The sequence below is a fragment of the Drosophila novamexicana genome, unplaced genomic scaffold (genome assembly GCF_003285875.2).
Source record: "Drosophila novamexicana strain 15010-1031.04,08,12 unplaced genomic scaffold, DnovRS2.1 tig00000485-arrow-pilon, whole genome shotgun sequence".
Classification (NCBI taxonomy): domain Eukaryota; kingdom Metazoa; phylum Arthropoda; class Insecta; order Diptera; family Drosophilidae; genus Drosophila; species Drosophila novamexicana.
This window is the reverse complement of record NW_020824808.1, coordinates 107,628-127,960: the sequence shown is the minus strand read 5'-3', so window position 1 is coordinate 127,960 and position 20,333 is coordinate 107,628. Positions and strand designations below refer to the sequence as shown.

At 46.1% G+C, this 20,333-nt stretch overlaps 5 protein-coding genes across 5 annotated transcripts; 3 read left to right on the top strand and 2 right to left on the bottom strand.

Annotated features, from left to right (window-relative positions):
- The first annotated feature begins 379 nt into the window (after positions 1-379).
- On the top strand, positions 380-6,190 carry LOC115761696. The gene is made up of 8 exons (XM_030703566.1): positions 380-661; positions 778-856; positions 1,218-1,321; positions 1,391-1,528; positions 1,592-1,816; positions 1,908-2,114; positions 2,224-2,434; positions 2,506-6,190. The coding sequence occupies exons 1-8, from the start codon at positions 439-441 to the stop codon at positions 4,979-4,981; spliced, it is 3,663 nt and encodes a 1,220-aa protein (XP_030559426.1). The 5' UTR covers positions 380-438; the 3' UTR covers positions 4,982-6,190.
- Positions 6,191-9,994: 3,804 nt separating this feature from the next.
- LOC115761622 (glutamate--cysteine ligase regulatory subunit) lies at positions 9,995-11,260 on the bottom strand. Its single transcript, XM_030703451.1, has one exon. The coding sequence runs from the start codon at positions 11,121-11,123 to the stop codon at positions 10,233-10,235; it is 891 nt and encodes a 296-aa protein (XP_030559311.1). The 5' UTR covers positions 11,124-11,260; the 3' UTR covers positions 9,995-10,232.
- A 581-nt stretch (positions 11,261-11,841) lies between these two features.
- LOC115761550 lies at positions 11,842-12,523 on the top strand. The gene has a single exon (XM_030703332.1). The coding sequence runs from the start codon at positions 11,914-11,916 to the stop codon at positions 12,514-12,516; it is 603 nt and encodes a 200-aa protein (XP_030559192.1). The 5' UTR covers positions 11,842-11,913; the 3' UTR covers positions 12,517-12,523.
- A 57-nt stretch (positions 12,524-12,580) lies between these two features.
- LOC115761606 (wolframin) lies at positions 12,581-15,582 on the bottom strand. Its single transcript, XM_030703408.1, has 4 exons — positions 15,335-15,582; positions 15,166-15,264; positions 13,532-15,108; positions 12,581-13,475 (listed from the first exon to the last, which is right to left on the bottom strand). The coding sequence occupies exons 1-4, from the start codon at positions 15,396-15,398 to the stop codon at positions 12,600-12,602; spliced, it is 2,616 nt and encodes an 871-aa protein (XP_030559268.1). The 5' UTR covers positions 15,399-15,582; the 3' UTR covers positions 12,581-12,599.
- Positions 15,583-15,776: 194 nt separating this feature from the next.
- Positions 15,777-20,224, top strand: LOC115761461 (nuclear pore complex protein Nup133). Its single transcript, XM_030703228.1, has 9 exons — positions 15,777-16,254; positions 16,320-16,497; positions 16,569-17,081; positions 17,139-17,451; positions 17,512-18,145; positions 18,203-18,407; positions 18,471-19,140; positions 19,200-19,741; positions 19,812-20,224. The coding sequence occupies exons 1-9, from the start codon at positions 16,076-16,078 to the stop codon at positions 20,184-20,186; spliced, it is 3,609 nt and encodes a 1,202-aa protein (XP_030559088.1). The 5' UTR covers positions 15,777-16,075; the 3' UTR covers positions 20,187-20,224.
- The last annotated feature ends 109 nt before the right edge of the window (positions 20,225-20,333 follow it).

The following is a 20,333-nucleotide window of genomic DNA, read 5'->3' as shown; positions in this document are numbered from 1 at the left end:
TTTAATTACAACTTATGATTTCTATTCCAAATCCAACACCCGCCAACTCCCCACCCACAAACAGACAACATTTTGCCCAGTTCGTGTGAGAGCGAGCTCTTTGAGCCTGTCAAACTGCGCGTTAAGCATCAGCCGGAGTCGTTTGACTGTCAGGATAACAACAATCAGGACAACTATCCCACCTATTATACCGCTGCGTTGCTGTCGCCGCCAAGCAGCGCCTTTCGCTGGTCGGAACAGCTTACCCAGCACGCGGCTGTCGCCAAGCTGCGCACTGCCATTTCATGCCACGCCCAGGATCTGCGCGAAATGGAATTCCTGTTGCCACAGCAGCAGCAACAGCAGCACCAGCAGCAGGCGCCGGCCGGCCCACAGCTACGCATCTCGCGCCATTCCCAGCCCAAAAATGCCAAGCTGCGCGACGAGCACGAGGATCAGATGCCCGAGCACGAGCACGAGCAACTTTCAGCCACCGATGAGAACATCGCGGCCAATGTGCAACAGCAGCATCAGCTTTCGGTGCATCGGCTGCCGGTGCAGCTGCGCAACAAAATCCCGGGCAATACGCCGCATCCGCGTGTCAGCAAAATGTCCAAAAAACAGCTAAAGCTTGCCCAGGCACAGCTGGACAAGCTGACCCAAAGCAATCTCCACTTGCACGGTAGGCACACGGGTTCGCGCTGCTTTCTGTTCGCCAATGTCTAAATTTCTAAATCCAATCACTTGTCTATTTAAATTGATGATTATAATCGGCTCTTCTTTGTTCTTTATCCACAGCTCTCTTCTCCGCCGTGGAGCACGGACATCTGGATAAGGCTCGCACCATACTCGAATCCACCGACGTGGATGTCAATAGGTAAGTGCGAGTGAGCAGGTAAATGGGGTGAAGAGGGGGGTGTAAGATTCCCAAGCGGTCTCAAAAAGAAAAAGTGAAGAAAAAAGAATAGGGACTAATCTATCTAGACTTACCAATACATTAAGCCTAGGTAAGCTGACGCATTCTTCATCCCACATATCAAACTGGTTTCTCTATCTTATATAGAATCTGAGATAAACAAATCTTCCATCCATTTCACTACAAAACCTCTGATCTTCCAGGAAGAGAGAGGGCAGTCTATTTGGGATAAAGGAAGAAGCTTTGTACTTGAGCTTGAATTTATTTTAAATATAAGATTCTTTTTTATTCAGTATTTACACATGTTTTCACTAATCCACAGCATCAATACGGATGGACTCTCAGCGCTGGATGTGGCCGTGCTGAGCAACAATCGCTCCATGACCAAAATGCTGCTGCAGCATGGCGCCCTGGAGGGTACTCAATGTACATATATGATTTGGCGACCCGTTCAAGGATGTTTTAACTAACTTTCAATCCATTGCCCATTTGCAGTTTCCGTGGACAGCATTGGCACCAAACTGAACGGCCTGCTCAAGGACGCCGAGTCACGCATACACGATCTCAGCGGACCGGAGGGACTGTGTGCGCCCGTCTTTACATCGAGACCCTCCATATCCAGCATTATAATTGGTGAGTGAGCTCCGCAATGCCAATCAAAGACACATTCCTTATAAGTTTCCATTTGGATTCCAGGCAATACGGGCTCCTCGGTTACCGGCTGCACGGGCAACGAGGTGGACAAACAGATTGGCATTTGGGAGCGACGCGTCAAGGGGCTGCGACGCATGCTTCTTGGCTGGGACCAGGCGCGACCACCAGATGCACCCGCCTCCGTTGTAGTCGATGTAACCGGCGACAATTCCATTAGCTTGCAAATACTCGAACCCTTTGAGGGCGCCATCGGCACCAAATTCAAAGGTAAAGCCACCCAACCCAGTGCTGCGGTCAGCCGCAGCTCTGCGGTCGCCAGAAATTTGATTTGTTGTTGACATTTCTCCATTTACCGCAGTTCAATGGTCAACACGCGCCGACTTCAACAATGTAGTGGGCGAGCGGGAACTGCTCGAGTGGATTAGTTTCCATGGCACCATGGGCGCCCAGTGTCACATAGCTGGCCTCACCCAGGGCCGCCGCTACTTCCTGCGCGCCGCCTGCGGCAATGTCAAGGGTTGGGGCGCCTATCGCAACTCGGTGCCCGCCAGCGTTGTGCCCTCAAGTGAGTAGCCGTGGAGGGGCAGCCTTTGACCCATTCACAGTAATAGTAATGGCTGCTGTTAAGGCTAGACTTTATGGATTTCTTGACTTATCCTCTGCTTTCTCTACAGCCTGGCGTGACTTGGATAATCGGGAGGATCGTTTCTATGGCCGCCAATGCATATTGGACAATCTGTTTACGGCCGTACGTTCGGCTCGACCCGCAGATGTTTCAGAGCTAACGCTCGATCCGTGCAGCGTGCAGCGTCGCAATCCGAAGAAAAAGACGACCATCAAGCAGCTTTTCTCAGTCACCTCCAAGTTCCAGAAGACGCTGCGACGGTAAGACTAAATAGAGAGATGCATATTCTGCTTAGGAATTAATCCTTTTGTGTATTCCATGGTCTATACAGCGGCATCTACTTCTCGTGCATTGTGCACTGCGATGACAAGGTGCTGGTCACCAGCGAGGACTTTCCGCCTGTCATTGAGATCGATGAATCATATCCGAGTGCATTGCACATGGACTACTATTGGCTAATGAAGGTCGCCTGCACTTGGGAAGATGTGAAATCGTTGCGCACGGACATGGAACGGAATCTAACCTCGCCGGTACACTTTCGCACCAAACTTCTTTCGGCCGTCTGCCAGATGCAGTCGGCGCTGGGCATCAACGATCTTGGCCAGCTGTATTATAAACCACTCCGAGATGCACAGGGCACCGTGGTGCTCACCTGCATTCAGTCGGTGAAGAGCCAGAAGGCTGTCTCCATCATCAACTCACGCTGGCTGCCGGTCAGCAAGCTCCAAAAGAAGCTGGGTGCCCTGCACGAGGATTACACCATCAACGAGCTGCTCATCTCGAGCATTGGCGAACAGCTGCACTATCAGCAGGCAGCGCTCCAGCGTCTAGAGCCGGGTCTCTATTTGGGCTATCTGAAGATGCAGTGCTCCATGGATCAGATACAGGTGGTCGTGCCGGTGAAGACACCCAATGTGCTTCCCCACTGTAAGGTGCGCGAAAACAGCCACATTACGGCCGAGGAGTGGCAGGTGCTGCATCGCACCGAAAACAATCCGCTGCGCCTGCCGCTCGACTTCAGTACACCAGGCGATGGCAATGGCAACAGTCCGGCAACCGAGGTACAGCGTCTTTTCCTACACGATCTCAGCAATGCGATGCACAAGCTGTTGGCCAGCATGAGCATTAAGGCAACGGATGCGGCCACGCATCGCCTCTACGATGTGGAGGTCATAGAGCATAGTCGCGATATTAGCTTTCTAATTGTTTGCCCTTCGGTGGAGTCATCATGTGCCGTGCCCGGCCAGTCCGAGCTGCTGCTGCAGCGCGACGATCTGGTCAGCCTGAGCATACAGGCCTTCGAGATGATCCATCTGCGCACCTATCAGCCGGCCATTGTGCAGAAATATGCACGACTCTCCTGCATCCTGGAACTGGACACGGCGCTGGCCACGCACTCGCATCGCGAGGCCTTTTCTAGCAGCGAACTTCAAGCTGCCAAGGAGCGTCTGGCCACATTGCAGGAGCTGAGCACCAATCTGACGATGGTGTGGAAGAGCGTTCGCTGGCTGATGGATGTGGTGGCCTATGCGCGCAATAAGCATGCCCAGCCGGCGCTGGCCATGCGCGAAATACTCGACTTTGCCCAGCTACGACACGAGGAAGGCGACGGCAAGCAGCTGCTGCAGCTACCGCTGCGCGAGACCAGGTTCAGCAAGACAGGTCGCGGCAGCTGGCCGGGTCCGGGTTCCAATGAGGATTCTAACAGGCAGAACAAGCCGGAACACTCCAAATCTGAAACGAATTTGGGTCAGAGCGCCCAAACGCCGTCAGCGCAGGCCACCCTTCAAGACGAACGTGACAAGCAGCCGCAGCAGCAGCAACAACAACCACAGCAGCAGCTGCTCCAGGTGACGAGCAATGAGTACGCCGCCTCCACTTGCTCGGATGTCTCGCTGCGCAAGAACAGCGGCGACTCCGTGAGCTCCGCATACACTGCGCGCAGCTTTTACTCCGCTGTGGACTCCGCCTCCGATGGCAGCAGCAGCGTTTTTGCGCTGCCGCCCTCCCGTTCCGATGACACACTGGCGGATGCACTGCGTCATTCGCAGGCAGCAGCCGCCGCGCAGCGCAAACGCACCAGCTCCAACATTGGGCCCATTTCCACGCCGCTTATCACCGTGCACAGCTCCAGCTCGGCTCCTTATCTGGCCGGCTCCAGTGTCTCGTTGCGCACGGGCAGTGGTGCCTTCGCCACGGATCTGGAGCACAAGCCGCTGAAGCCTGCCGCGGAGTACAGGGTGAAGGCTGCCTCCAGCGCCAATTTGCGCGAGGGCGGACTTTATTTGAAGAGCTCACTGTCGGCACTGCAGCCGGAGCTGAGGCCACTGGGCAGTAGCGAAGAGCCCGTGGCCAGCACCTCGAAGGCCTCCTCCACCAAGAGCCTGGCGCAACACAGCAGCGAGGAGGACACGGCCAGCTGTTCTAGCCTCAATGCCGAGCAGAGCTCGACAGGCGCAGGCATCATTCAGGTCTACACCGCCTACAACACGGGCCTGGCCAGCGGCACCAGTCTCAAGCTGCACGTGACGCCCAAGACAACCGCCCGCGAGGTCATCAACCTGGTCGTCAAACAGCTTAACATGGCCGCCGTGCTGAAGGGCAGCAAGGGACCCATCTATAGCGCCGACATGCTGGACAACTTTTGCCTCGTCGCCGTCATTGGTGCCCGGGAGCGTTGTCTGCGCGACGACTTCAAGCCGCTCCAGCTGCAGAGTCCCTGGAAGAAGGGCCGCCTCTATGTGCGGCAGAAGCACGAGCTGCTGGCGGCCATCGAGCATTCCAATCGCAAATCCCATTTGATTTAAGAGCTGCTGAAACAGCTCAATTATGCTGGAGTGCACAGCTAGCAGGGCGGCTAACGAAGTCTCAACTCGGGTTTACAATTTGGTTTTTTATAAGCAGCAAGAGGAACAAACGAAAGCAAATCGAATTACGCTTCATGCCGATGTCTAACGAATAGAAAAAGACATTTCCTGAATATATATTCCTAAACAATATTAACAGTCATGTCGATATAGCCAAATCCTTCTGTCCATCTGCTTGTTTACATGCAAACCGTCCTCGCTCTTTAAAGGAATCAAAACACCATATTTTATAGCTGCCACAGGCATGATCAATCGAGAATTAAGTTCTATGCACAAATTTGTTATTTTCCGATACAAATCTATGCATTTATCATGCGCTTCTCTATTCTCCCTCCTTATCTGGGTTATTTCATTTTAATCTTAATCATTGATTCTTTAATTTTTTGATTCTAAAAATGTTCTTGGTTCTTTGGCAGACGTGATTTTTAAATATTATGTTTTATGCGTTCATCATTCTGAAGCACAACCTTTAAAAATACATCCTTTTGCTTACATAATTTGTTTAAGAACGAGCAAATATCGATTCTAAAACTTCTGAACTTGAGAAATAAACACAATTCATAAATATTTGCCAATAGATATTCCACTGCCCATTTCCCCACATCCCAAAAGATATGTTTCTCTTCAAAAAGTTGCAAAGAATTTTGGAAGCTAGAGTTTGAACCTTTACAAAAGTTCCTCGCTGTAGAAAACCAGGTTAACGAAACGAACCGAAAAGCTGTGAACTGGAACGTGCAGCCCTGATAGCTGTGAAATATTCTAGCAATCAAAAATGTACCCTACACACACACACACACACACACACTTAATTATTATTGTTGGCTTCTTAATTTGGTTTTTGCTTTTTGGGGGGGAGCTCCACTGTGCCCAGCCAAGTTTGACGACCAAATTCCCAAATTAGACTGAATTACTTACATATGTATGTTAGAGGAGGACAAAAGATGATGTTATATATGAAATTGTAATGAAATGGTATTATATTTTAAATAGTTTTATACACACAGACACAAAAACACACACCATGCGCATACATACATATGTATATACGGCACATAAATTAATTGTTGTTAGTTGTTTTAGAAGCTGGTTTAAGCGTAAGTGCAACAAATTACACCAATATTATAATGCATGTAGATTATATATATATATATCTATGTTTTACATAATTATATGTATTTTATTGTAACATATACTATATTATATATGTATTTTTGTAGTTAAGCAAACAAAATGTTTTGATTGTATTTTTGTGGCAATTTTTTAGGCGCACGCATTTTTGAATATAACAAATCTGAATGTTGAAACGAACAAGAAAATTAATTTAAAAATTATATTTAAATGTCAGTATATATATATGTATAAATGTATGTAAATGCATTTTAAGTGAAAACTCTCTTGATGTATGTGTATTGTATGTGTTCTCTATAATTACAATTAACAATTCCAATCGGATTATACAAAATATTTAAGCATAGTTTTTAGATTGTAAAGCTGGCATATAGAATGCGAAATATTTTTTAAAAATATATTGGCATTAACTAAATGTTGAAGATATGTAACAAAAACAAAAAGAAAAATGAAAAGCAACTGAACAAAACACAGATCTTGAAATTACATTGTTGTATTTATTACATGTAGTTTATGGCGCGAAATGCCCTGTAAAAACGGGTGTGCTGCTTCAAGTTGTTTGCAACTAGTCCAGAAATGTTTTGTGTTTAGCTAAGTACTCGGTTCTTGTACTAGTAAGTTCTGCATGCCCCCTAACTATACGGCCGAATCAGCATTACGCAACTACAGTAAGCATTCCATTTGACAGATAAAGTACTTTGTGTGAATTTCAAATAAGTGCGCTATCTAAATATGCAAAGTGTTAAATGTCTATAACTATAGTTATACGCATAGTTACACTCCGTAATTCTATATGTGTATGTGTAAATTAGCTGAATGTTCTTCAGATCTATGTGTTTACTGTAAGCTAAATCTCTTCAAGTTTCTACCCTACCCTATTCAAAATGTTGTAGCTTGAGGACTTCCGTACCATAAAACAAACAAACAACAGATGGCAAAACTTAAGAGAATTTATTATAAACCAAGAGTCCATTATATTAAATTATGAATCATTTAAGATGAGACTACGATCGACCAACACAGCAAATGTATTGTGTACAAATTTTTTGTAAATATTTATTCAACATTTTTTGATAAAGTTTTTTATCCTCGATTAACCAATCCCAAGGCACGAGGAACAGCAACGAACCTAGCTTAAGCCACGATCCCAATCCCGAACCCCAAAAACAAAGCTCAGTTCGGATCAGACATAAATTATCTAAAACAACGAATTCATTCGCATTGAATTGTGTTAGTTTAATTAGTTGTATTTGTTATTTAGTGCAAAGAATTGAACAAATTGTCAAAAAGAAAACAAAATAACCGCCGTCCGTTCCCCAAAGAGATCGTTTACAAAGTATTATTATTAATTTTCCATTCGCAATATGATGAGAAATATAGTTTATGACGCAATCTAATTGTAACTTATTAACTAAGGTGTTAAAGGTCGAATACAAGTATACTCTATGGCACACATACATATATATATACATACACACACACAGTACATCATTACAATGTATGATAAATGTTTATTAGAATAGCTGAAATGAAATTTAGACTTCAAAAGGCGCATAGTGCAAATGGATAAGCTGGCAAAAGTTCTTATCAAATGTAACTCCATAAGTGAAATGCATGTTATTCTACTAAAAAGAAAAAAAAAATTCTTTAAGATTCCGTGTGTATTTTTGGTGTCTGTTAACTATGTACAATTAGAATGATGAAACAGCCATTATAAATAATATTTAAAAACTGTACTAAGGAAACATAAAGATGATTTACTTGAGAGATATATTAAAGATCGCTAACGAAATGTGAGTACAGAAGAACAACATGATGAAGATTACCTATTCAATTAATTTAAATAAAGACTTAACAAATGTTATGGTGTCATTTCAAGTGTACATTCATCTGTATTGCGGCTGGAATCCCGAAGAAACAAATGGGTGCTAGTTCGGTTCACGGTTCGGAACAATGCATCGCCCTGGGGCTCTGTTCGTGAACCATATTTTTCACATGCCTGAAACCAACTATTGACAGCGTTAGTGGGGGCCAATTTATTCATACACTTACAAATTTAAATTACATTATTTTCAAAAAAAAAATACTATTTTAAAAGTAAAAAAACTGGTTCGATGACAGCTACAGTTCATTGTCCAATTGGAACCTGTTCGATTGATCATTCACTGAACGGTATTCTATTTTTAAATGCAACTGTAAAATTGAGACGGGCTGAGAATTAGCTAACTTTCAAGATAAGCATAGTTAGTTAGTCATTTATCCGTCTTATAATTACACCGCAAATGCACATGTGACTTATATTTGTCAAGTCATGCATAAGTTAAATATATTTTGTTTGCAATGATTGCATTAGTACGGGCATATTAAGTATACGGTCAGTGAGTCGTCGTCATTTGCTAAAGTTGATTTCAAATAAAATTCGCTTTAAAATCTCAACATTTTCTACTATAGTCGTACGAACTGATTACCTTCCAGGCGGTTCCATTATATCACAATTTAGCTGATTTATGTGGAAACGTGTTGCAGCCAATATTCGCGTAAGTCGTTCTATCTGATAATTTCCCTGAGAACTTTATCACTTGTCATCGTGCATCACTTGTCGCACGCCCGTGACGAAATTAGCCGAAACGCTTTCCAGGCCCTGCGCCTGGAACCCCACAACGCCCACACACACACGCCCGCACGCACACACGCACGAAGATCGCTAGCTAAATACTCGCCTGACTCACTCACACGCTATATAGCTAGCTCGCTTACACTTTAGGGCTAGAAACGCAAGTCACGAAGACTTCGCAGTCGCTGTGGGCAGCGGCAGCAACAATTTTTCGATTTTTGTTTTGTTCTTAGGCATTTGCTGTTGTTGTTGTCGTGGGATTTTTATTACAAATATGTATGCATGTATGTTTGTATGTATACAAATGTATGCATGCAGCATTCTATATGCACACATATGTACATACTATTCATTTGTTTATGTGTGTTTGTCTGGATAATAATTTATTTAATTTCACCACAAAAGTGGACACACTATGCCTGGGCAAGCCTTTGGTGCATTGGACCGATGACGACACTGCTTAATTAGAAACTCATATACATACATATTTGTATGCATACATAACATACATAGTATGTAGATTTCCATACATAGTTAGCGGCAAGGCCGCTGTCTATTGGGCAGCCAGAACGACTGAAAATGTGCGCTACACTCGAGTTGGCACTGTATATAACGGCTATAAAGTTCAAGTGCTTACTGATTAGGATTCCAATATATTGTTAAAGTTATTATTATAAGTTTTTGCCATTGTTTATTTTTATATTTTTTTTACTCTTGTGGCACTTGAAGTGTCGCCCGGTGGCACTTGTGCGACTTCCTATCTGATAGCATCTCAGCGGCAATATATTTAAAATACCTTTACGGCAGTTCTAATCCCGACGGCCGATTACATAGGTGTTTATAAATAAAAAATAACGGCAAGCAGCGCAGCCACGTGATTTGTGCGGGGCCTAAGGCCAGACATAAACCCAGACAAGAGTCAGATGCGGAAAGGGTCAAATGAAGCGATGTACCCAACACCTCGCATTACGCGGCGCTGTCTCTCAGTGATTACGATAACGATTAACGATAACGACTGTTTGCTATTTCAGCGGATACATCTATGTATATTTACACACAGTATATGTTTATATGGTATTACAATTACATACCTCTATACTTGATTTTGCGAGCCCGCAAACCGGTTACCAATACCACTCGCTGCGGGATTGTGTATTGGGCCAGAAAAAAATTGTTACAAATAATTGTTAGATGAAAAACAAAACGGTAATTTAGTGGTTTCAGTAACTGTTTATATTCAAAGAGAAAAAAAATCAGCAAAACTGTTCACAATCAAATCGTTTGAAGCGCGCACTCAGTCGAATGGCTCTCACTTTTCTGTTCTCATCTCGATCTTGGGTTTTGTATAACAAACAATAAGTACAGTACTACATGTATACATACATATACATACACATATATATATACTATATTAAAAATTCAGCTTAGCTTTGAACTATGCCGCTAAACTCAATTATTGGCGCCCGGCTGAGAGGCGCCCACAATGTAGCCCTTGGCCGTGAGTACGCCGCGACAGCGCACATGCACCTGGTAGCGCAGAGACCAATCAATCGAGTAGCCGGGTGCTAGGCCAGAGAACTGCTCCTCGGGCAGCAGCAGCTCGGGATCACTGTGTGTGTTGAGCACCAGCTCATGATCGCGACAGAATTCCTGGAGTTCGGCGGGCACCACGCAGCAAGCGGCCAGACTCACCTGTGCTATGGTGGGCGCAACTTTGGCCGATTGGTATAGCTCTGCCAGTGCGGGTGCATCGAGATCGGCAATACCCAACTGTTTGATTTGTTGCTTGTCCGCATACTGCTCGAGGGCCTTGTAGAGTAGCTTCAGTTCGGCTATGCCCTGGGCGCCGTTGCGTGCACTCCAGCTGTTGGCTGCATCGTTGACGCTGCTGTCGTTGCCCTCGGAGCAGGGGCTCTTTACCGACGCAGATGTTGCTGTTGTGGCCACAGTTGTTGCGCTGGCAACGGCTGACACATTGGGATGGTAGGCCAGCACCACATTGTCCACATGCGTCACATTGAGTATGTTGAGTAGTGCCTCGACTGCCTGATTGATGCACTCCGTGGAGTTTTTGTTGAGGAATATCTTTGCACCGATGCTAATCTCATTGCGTCCGTTCTCTGTCAGTTTGCTGTTCAGCTCCTGTGTGGCACAGAGCACGCGGCCATGCAGCTTGTCGATCTCAACCACCACGCTCTCCGACTTTGGGTCATTGTGCAGCGTGATTTTCAGGCCGTCGTATAGCTCCTCGTTGGATTTGCGCTGTCCCAGCTCGTTGTTGATGATGTTGCCCGTGCTAATGACCACATTCTGATAGTTTCTCGTTATTGTTGGTATCATGTTGCTGTTGCTATTTCTGCTGCTCACAATTTTTCTGCTTCGAATCCCGTTGTTGATAAGTGACGACTACTTCGGTAGGCTGACAATCGCACTCGTCCGTCTGTGTTGCTATTTTGCTTCGACAGCCGTGCGCAACGGCACTTAAATACACTTTGCACTAGAGATGCCAGCACGAAACATCGATATAATGCTATATCGATTACGTTCAAATGCAGAAGTTACCTGAAAAACTATCGTTTCATAATAGTTCAAAAGAACTGAACTTACTTGAAGACAATAATTTAGTAAGTTGTATTAAAATTTAGCATACTTTCAGCTCAAAAATTACTTGAAATGCGTGCCAACACTGATGTTTGGCGTCGCTTAAAAATTACATAGTGCATTCATTCGGAAAATCTACTCTCTGTGCATGGTAAGTGAAGTGTGATAAAGACCATCAAGTTTTCTATAAACAGCACTATGGCAACACTGGAAATGCTAGGTGCTTGCAAAAATCTGTCGTTGCAAATATATCACAGGAACAACTTTATTTGTTCTTTTTTATTTATTTATTTTTTTTGCTGAACATTTATTTGAAATGGGGTTGGCAAGCGCAACAGAGTTTGCCAACACTGAAACTGATTCTTTTTATTAGTTTATTACCTATCGATTTATCGAAAATTGATTTGTAGTAGTTAACATCGAGTAAGTATCGCAAATATTCAACATAATTGAATTGCGCGCCTCTGTTTGAGAGCCGCGTGACAGATGTTAAAGTTTGCTTCCTTTAAATATCCCAAATCGGCAAAAAATGTGTACAAAAAAAGTGCGTGAGTGGTTGGTTTTACTGACCATGGAAAAGTATGTTCGTTGCTTTACAGAGCATGGATACATGAGCATTGCCCAGTGCCAACAAATATTAACCAGCGATCTCATCATGTTGGGAATAGATAACCCAACCCATCGCCAGCTACTACTAACTGGTGTGCAGCTCCTCATTAATTCACCCAATCTTTTCGTTTGCCCAGAGCCATGCGAATTGCATGTATCGAGCGCAGATCAAGATTTGGCCGAAGATTTCTTGGATACCTGCAAAATTGACTTGCAAGCAATAGATAGTTCATTTAATACGCCACAGCATGGGCATGGTAAAAATAAATTTGGTTTTCTAGCCAGAGCAAAACGTGAACGCAAGTCAAAGTCAAAGAAAAGCAAGGAGACTTTGTGCTCAGTCAACATAAAAGCCAACTTTACCTGCGTCGCCTGTCCACACTTGCATTTTGGCCAGCTTTACGAATTGGATGAGCACATCGCCGCCTTACAGGAGAGCAACGATTCGTCGGCATCCCAGCACAAATACGGCGATCTCATAACCAATGTACAAGAGGCGACACCCATTATTCTAATTGAATAATAATTTTAAGCCGAAAGCAAAGCTTTTAACAATTAAATATAATTTATTTATAATATATTTGTATATCTACTTGGGTTGGGTGCCTATTTGAATGTTATCAATGGACTCAATAGGGCATTTAGCAAATACTTGATGCCTCGCATCAAATCCTGCATGCGTGCATCCACCGGCGAGGCGAGCAATGTCCGCTGTATGCTCACTGTGCCCAAATCCGGCGACTTGCAGTCCAAGCACTCAATAGTCTTCAGTTCCACCTGTGGCGGCGTACTGGAGCCCAATATATAGTGTTCACGCACGTTGTTCGCCAGCACGCGGGAGTTGTGCAGTGTGCCATAAAACAGGACCCGATCGCCGCGATGCAGTCGCTGCGTAAAGTTCCCAAAGTCATGGTGGGCGCGCAGCACCACGTCCGATGATGAGCCACGACCCAGCAGGCTGCTGCTGGCCGCCACCTGAACGAGCAACTCGTACTCGTAGCGATTCCAACGTTGCAGCGTGCAGTGTCCAGTTTGTGCACTCAGCGTCTTGATCACGCGCTGCCACTCGACGCACTGCGCCTCATGCTGGGGCTCACATTGGAAATGCTGTGCAATATTCTCGCCATGAACACAGCGTAGCAACTTGCCCAACCAGGTGGGCAGATAATTGGCAACAACATCCTCCAGCATATTAGACACGCGAGCAATTTGGACGTGTGTGATCCTGCCCTCCCAGGCCACGTACATTCCATTAAGATGGGAGCAACGCAGCTGGGCTTTGATTTTGTTCGGCTGCTCCTGGACTGGCTGTGCGCACAGCTCATAAAAGCGTTCCCATTGAAGTGCATCGGGCAGAGAATGCATGCCCACATTTGGATTCGATAGCACAGTGGGCATAGCATTATAACGTGGAGTATCCTTAAAGCTAGACGTCATATAAGGGAAGACCAGCACACAGGCGGTAGTGAAGCCCACTAGCAGCTAAAGGCGGAACATATAGAAGCAACTGTTGGCAATTCAATGCGAAAACTACTTACCTGCAACATGGTGATGTATTTCTGCGTGGCACGATTGAGAGCGAGGACACAAGAGAGCAGAATTACCAGGGCGCAGGCAATGGCCGTGGTGCCCCAGCGCAAATGCTCGCTGGTCAAGCCCAGGCTGTCGATTGCCACGAAAACGGGCACCAGGAGCGCCACAACGCCAAAGAGGGGCAGGAACAAGACGATGCCTGCCAAGCCCAGAGCAGCACGCATGGCACCAAAGACGGTGGCACTCTGGGAGGTGACAATGCACACCTGCAGCCAGCTGAGAGTGACGCAGTGCGGGATTAAGTAAGTGTAGACGCCATGCCAGCCAGAACGCTTGGCCAGCAACACAAGCAGAATGGGTATCAGCAGATAAAGAGCAGTGCGGCAATTCAAGCAAAACTCAATGCCATTGCCAATCACAAAGGAGGAGAATGTGGGTACACGGAGATCTAGGAAGCGCCAGTGTGTGGATACGACCTCGTCCAGCTCATACGGATACTTGGCCAGCACATTAACGGCAAAGGAAACTATGACCAGCCAATCGGGCAGCAGTTGGGACGAAGCGTACATAAAGACGCCCAGAGTGATGAACGTGCTGGCGCCCGAGATGATGGTCAGCTCGGAGTGCGGCAGCCAGGCGTCTGTTACCAGCGGATAGACAATCAGATTACAAATGAATGCACAGAAGTAATACAAATACGGTTTCATGTTGTTGCGCAAAAAGCGCTGCTCCGATATCTCCGCCTCAATGTTGTGATCGCCGTAGCTGAGAAACAGTCCAGACCAGATTCGGAAGTCCACGAATTGCTGTTTTGTTTTTAGCATGCGACACGTGGCCCACAGCATGACGCCAAGACTTAAGTAGTAGCTAATCAGGGGCAGCATATGGCGCTCGCTATCCTCCACAGTAGTCCACCAGCTGAGCAGCACCAGCAGACTGCACCGCACGCTCAGGGGCAGCATAGCGGGCAGTGCGACAACCAGGTTGATGAAACGATGATATAGCAGCGTAAAGAACACCAGCGGATGAAAGATCATGCGATAGAAACAGGGCACATGATCCAAGCTCTGCGGATGCGGCACGGACAGAGTCAAATTCTCATTGACGGCTGGCATACGACCGGCGGCATAGTTAGAGGCAGCCGAGACCAGATGCGCCTCGGTTATAAAACGACGACGCTCCACATTTGCACGGCCAATGGTGGCGGCATCTTCTAAAGGTTCCCGCTCGCACTCGCTGCTGTCTTCATCCGTGTTGGATGAGGAGGCGTCGTCACCACCACGACGACGCCGCTTGCGTTGCAAATTGTAAATGCGTCTCATTTTGCGCTCCAGCTGCTTGGGCGTAATATGTTCGTTGCCATTGGACAAGCAAGCGAAGAGCTCGCGGGCTGCTTTGCGGGCGGCACGCTCGCCCGGTGTCATGGCCAGACAGCGGCGCACCTCATCCGCGTTTTCGGCCGTTATGCCATTTCCGGCATTGTAACATTTGCGTAACAAGCGTACTGCCTCCTCATGGCCCTGTTGGGCAGCACTGACCAGCCAATGTACAGCCTTCTGGCTTTCATTGGCAACGTTGGGTTCTGTGGAGGAGATATAAAGCGTGTTATTGGCATTTCCCAGCGCTCACGGGTACATACCAATCGCATTCTCCAACAGCTTCTTGCCCAGATCGTATTGAACCTGAGGGCAGCCCTCTTCGGCAATGTGTTCTTTCAGTTTGTTCAGCGAGGCGCGATCTAAAGGCACCAGGAGCATATTCATTTTGCATTACAAAAACTTTTCACAGCCTGCTGTGCATAGTAATACCTTCAAGATTCCAGCGCCTCCGTTTACTGACACCTGTCGGTGCGTTTTGTGTCCAGGTGGCCATTAAAAAGTAACAAACTGCGGATTGTTTACGATTTAATATGCAATTTAGAGTTGCAGCAAACCATTCTGTTGAATTTCGCCGGAACGACTCACTAAGAAGAACGAACTGAGTCACTTTTTGTCGTTCTATTGAGCCTGATTCTCGTTCATTTTGAAATATCAAAAGCGGCGGTTTGAATTACGGTTGCTGCTTAAGATATAACAGAACCTAAATAAATATGTATATCCAACCAAATTTTAAAACTTACACTATATGTACAATAATAAATACATATAATAAAAACAATCATCAAATTTTATTATTTACACTTAATAATATTAACGAGCTAACATTTCTCTCTCCAAATGTGTGCATAGCAAGTAAGTAATCGTATATATAACATTAAATTTCAATAAATGAGAAAACAGTATCATTTCAAATAAAATTTATACATTGATAATGTACCATTTTGGTACATTTTTCCTACATGAGGCAGCTAAAATTAGTAATGACATTTTGTGACGATTGTTGTTGTTACATTGAGTAATACTATCGATATACGCGATAAATTTAGAAGAACGGCCGATTGTTAAAACTTTAACTTACCGCAACTGTCGATGGCTTATTGCCGGCGAAATTTGTTCAGTGTACATGTGTTTCTTGTTTATAAATTGAATTGGTTTATTTAACGACAAAGAATGGAGCGAAGCATGCAAAAACAGCTGTATAGCGTTTCACGAGAGTCATCGCCGGGTGGGCGGCGGCTAAGTATGCCCGCGGCAGCGGATAACACACGCAAATCATTTTTTGGCGGCAACGCCAACCTTGGCCACTCGCCATTGCCGGGTGGCTTAAAGAAAACTGCACTGAATAATAGGTATAGTATACGCTATATATACGATCTGTGATAATGCACTAATTTATGTTAATATGCTGCAACAGTCGCTTGAGCTTATCCGCGCGCTCCACCACCCAGTCCATACCGGGCATCAGATCCGACTACAATGTCGTGGAAAGCTACGGCCATGCGCTGCCCGTGGCCGTAAACGAGGCTCTTACCTTTGCCGGACCAGGTGCGAGCACAGTTTCAGCGAAAATAACACAAAGTGGCTGGGCGTGGGTAATTAGCAACACAGTGTTCTTTATATATATGCACTTTCTGTCTAATAATTTATCCATAATTAATTGCAGATTGTGCAGGGTCGTCGTCTATTGATTTGGCAGTATAAGGATTCGTCTGGTGGTGTTAAGACAGGCTCGCCACCGCGACTTGGCAAACAATTAAGACGTGCAGGCACCTCGGCCCAGTGCCGCGAACTGACTCTACCATACAGCGATATTGGGCACAAGAGCGAATTGGTTAGCGTGTTTCAGACAGAGGGTCAGCAGATGGCCTCCTGCATTGCAATCTCGGCGACAGGCGAGGTTCGCTATTGGGCGTCTATAGCACACGATAACAATTCCGTGGATATATCCATTCTTACCGGCCAGGAGTTTGTGCAACTGCTCAATCTACCCACACAACAGGGCTACCTGGCTATAACCTCCACCTGCACTTTAGTGTTCCTCCGCGTAGGCCTCACCAGCGGCCGTTATACACTGCACCACAAAACTATCAAGCCAGCGACGAGTTTTCTGGGCGGCTTTGGCAAAAGATTCGCTTCCATGCTGATTGGCATGAACAGCGGAAGCGATAGGGATCAGGTGAGCGCTCCTTCATACTGCTAATTTCTAATAGCTAACTGTAACCGTCGTCTATAGTTATTGGTAGGCATGTGCTCTGAAAGCGACACAAAGAACGGCGAATCTGTCGTAGCGGTGCTCTCAGATCGAGCACTCCAGCGCTGGCGTCTATCCAACAAGGGCAACACGGAGCAGCTGATATACGAGGATGTGGAGCTGTTGCGGAAAATACGTGATATGCTGCTATTCAAGTTTTGGAATGTGCGTGTGCCCAACGATAATGTTGAGGTGGATTTGCATTTTATGGATTTCCATGTGGTCAGAGGCAATTACTATATACTAGTGGGTGCTGTCAACCCGGCACACACGCCGCAAATGTACTACGCCATTGGTAAGCCTCAGTTGGATTCTTTGCCCTACTCTTAGACTGACTAATTCCATTTATTTTTAGTGGTGGCCAAGGCAGAAGCGGAGGGCATGCAGCTGGAGTGCTTTACGCCGTTGAAGCTTAACAAATTCTTTAGTAACAAGACGGTGCAGGAGTGTCTCAGCGTGCGCATCATTGTGGGCCCCTCGCACATGTATCTGTACACGCCCAAAGTGATCTATCCGTTGCTCTTGTCAAATGCGGCGCCCACAGCCGAAATGGAAGCCGAGAAAGTAGAGTTTCATTTGCATGAGGATCGTATACTTAGCGCCGCCGTCTGCAACCATCTGCCGCTTTTCTTCAGCCGCACACATGGCCTGGTATCCATAACGCCCGGCGACTTTGACAGCACCGATTTGCTGAACATGAGCAGCTGCAATACGCCGGATCTATTTGCGCCCATCTCGTTTAATGCGAGTTTTAGTGCGCCAGATCAAAGCATGTTGGGCGACAGCTCCAATAGTTTGCCCATGTATCAGTTAGATCCGGATGATGTGTACACCGAGCTCAACAATGAGGTGGGTCAGCTCAAAGCGGCCTTCTTGTATAGGCTGAAACGTAACAACAACATGGTGAACACAATCATTGCGGATCTAATGGAGAGCATTGCGGAATCCGATCCGAAAGGTGCCCCCTTGGATGCCTACAAGCTAGACAGGTGAATTTTATAGAATTGCAAATATAAAGCTTTGCTTAATGCGTTGCCAATTGACAGAGTTGTCATCACCATTGCCGAGGACTTGGCTGAGGACCTGCCCATTGCTGATCCGCGCTGGCAGTCGGCCATCGAGGAGTACGAAGGCAATCGTCATGCCCTGGGCAGCTCCCGTTCCATGCAAATCATCAATCAGCTACGCGACAAGAGCATTGCTCTGCAGCATTTTATTGATTTTCTACACTTCAGCGCAGTTTGGGAGAAGGTGTGTAGAGTCTATCTCTTCCTCTGATATAAGTCCTTATATGTCTGCCTTTGTTATTTTCAGCTCAATGCCATACCCTGTGGCAGCAATGTGCTCAAGCCGACAGCCTTCATACTGTCCGACATAAGTGAAAAAATTGTGGCTGCAACGGCATTGCGTGCGATGCAGACTAAAATGCCCAAGCTGGTGGATGAGGCCATTGACATAACCGTCGCCCAATGGGAGGAGAAGCCACAGGGCAGCCTCACTACCCAGGATATTTTTTATGTTAAGCTGTGCAAGTTTCAGTGCATCTTTGAGGCATTCGCGGACATGGCAGACGATCGTATTACAGCTCAAAATCGGACCACAGCTTCAGTGGCACAATTCGTTGCGGATATCAACTCCATTGTGCTCGGCACGTTGGGCCAGGTATTAAGGTTTCGCGAACAGAATGTCAGCAGCTTTAAGCTGACCGCCAATTCATATGAAAACCAACCCTGGACTGCCATGTCGGGCCCCGCGGGCGCTCACGATTCTCTGACCCGGCTCATAGAAATAAGCGTTCGTTATGCTGCGCAGTGTGTCAACGAGACAGAGCTGAAGCATTTGCTATATCAGCAAATACTGGAGTTGGCAGACATTGTGCTCGAGGGACGCAAGAACTATTTGGAGAGCGTGCGCGATACGGAAAAGTTTCAGGTGCTGCAGCAGCAGTTCGAGTCGCAGCGACGCGACCTAATCTCGATGCTAAGTGAGTATAACCTTTGACTAAATTTAACCCTATTTGTTAACTCTATTTTTCGATTGCAGTCAAGGAGCGACAGTATGAATGCGCTGCCAAGCTGGCTGAAAAGTATTTGGACTTTCAGAGTCTGGTGCTCATTTGTGATGAGACGCAGGACAAGGATCGTCTGGATGACTACACGCGCAAGTATGAGGAATATGACTTCTCACAGTTCGCCATCAATTGGCATCTGCGTCAGCAGCGGCATGGTGAGGTGTTTGAAAGATTCAAGGGTAACCAGACAGCTTTGGCGCAATTCATGCGCGATCATCCGTCGCTCGGATGGATACAGCTCATATTCAACGGCGACTTCGAGCGCGGCGCCAAAGTGCTCTTCGAGCTGGCCCAATGCGAGACAGAGTATGTGGCACGCAAAAAGTCTATGCTCTCGCTGTCCAAGTTGGCCGCCTTTGCAGCGGCCGAAGTTGATTTGACAGCGCAAGTGGAGAAAATTAATGCTGAATTGGTTATCATTGAATACCAATCCCATTTGGGTCACGATGTATTGCAAAATTTCGGCTTTGATGCAACCGATCAGAAGGTGCTCAAAGTGGAGGAGATTATCAATGTAATTCCCATATAGTCGATATGTGAATTATCAGCCTTTTTATAATATATTCAATTTAATTTGTTTGCAGCTTTTCATCGCTGAAGAAAACGAAAGCGCCACCGAAGTCGAATTCCGCAAGGCCTTGGAGCTGCTCAGCTATGTGGATCAGCCGTACGATTTGCGACACAAGATCTGGTGTGCGATCATACGTCGCGACAACTGGACGGACTATGATACCAACAATGCGCTCGACTATATACACAAGCTGTTATTCTACAAGGTGATTGAACTGTCGCAGCTGATGGGTCAGGAGTCTGACACCGTTTTGCCGCCCATGGAGGATTTTCTGGACAGCGCAGAACTGGGTGAACTGCCACAGCAAAAATCGTTTCAGTATTTACTGAAGCTAGCCTACGAATATGTGGGCGATATGTTTAAACAGACAGAAGACATGGATTTGTAATCAATTTTGGGCATTTGCCAATCTATTAAAACCTAGTTTAAGATACAACATTTTATGTGCAGCAGCTCTTGGCACTGGGCTGGTTGGACAGTTGTTCGCTTTGTTGTTGTGCGGCTCAAACGCTTGCATTATAAAATATTATAAACT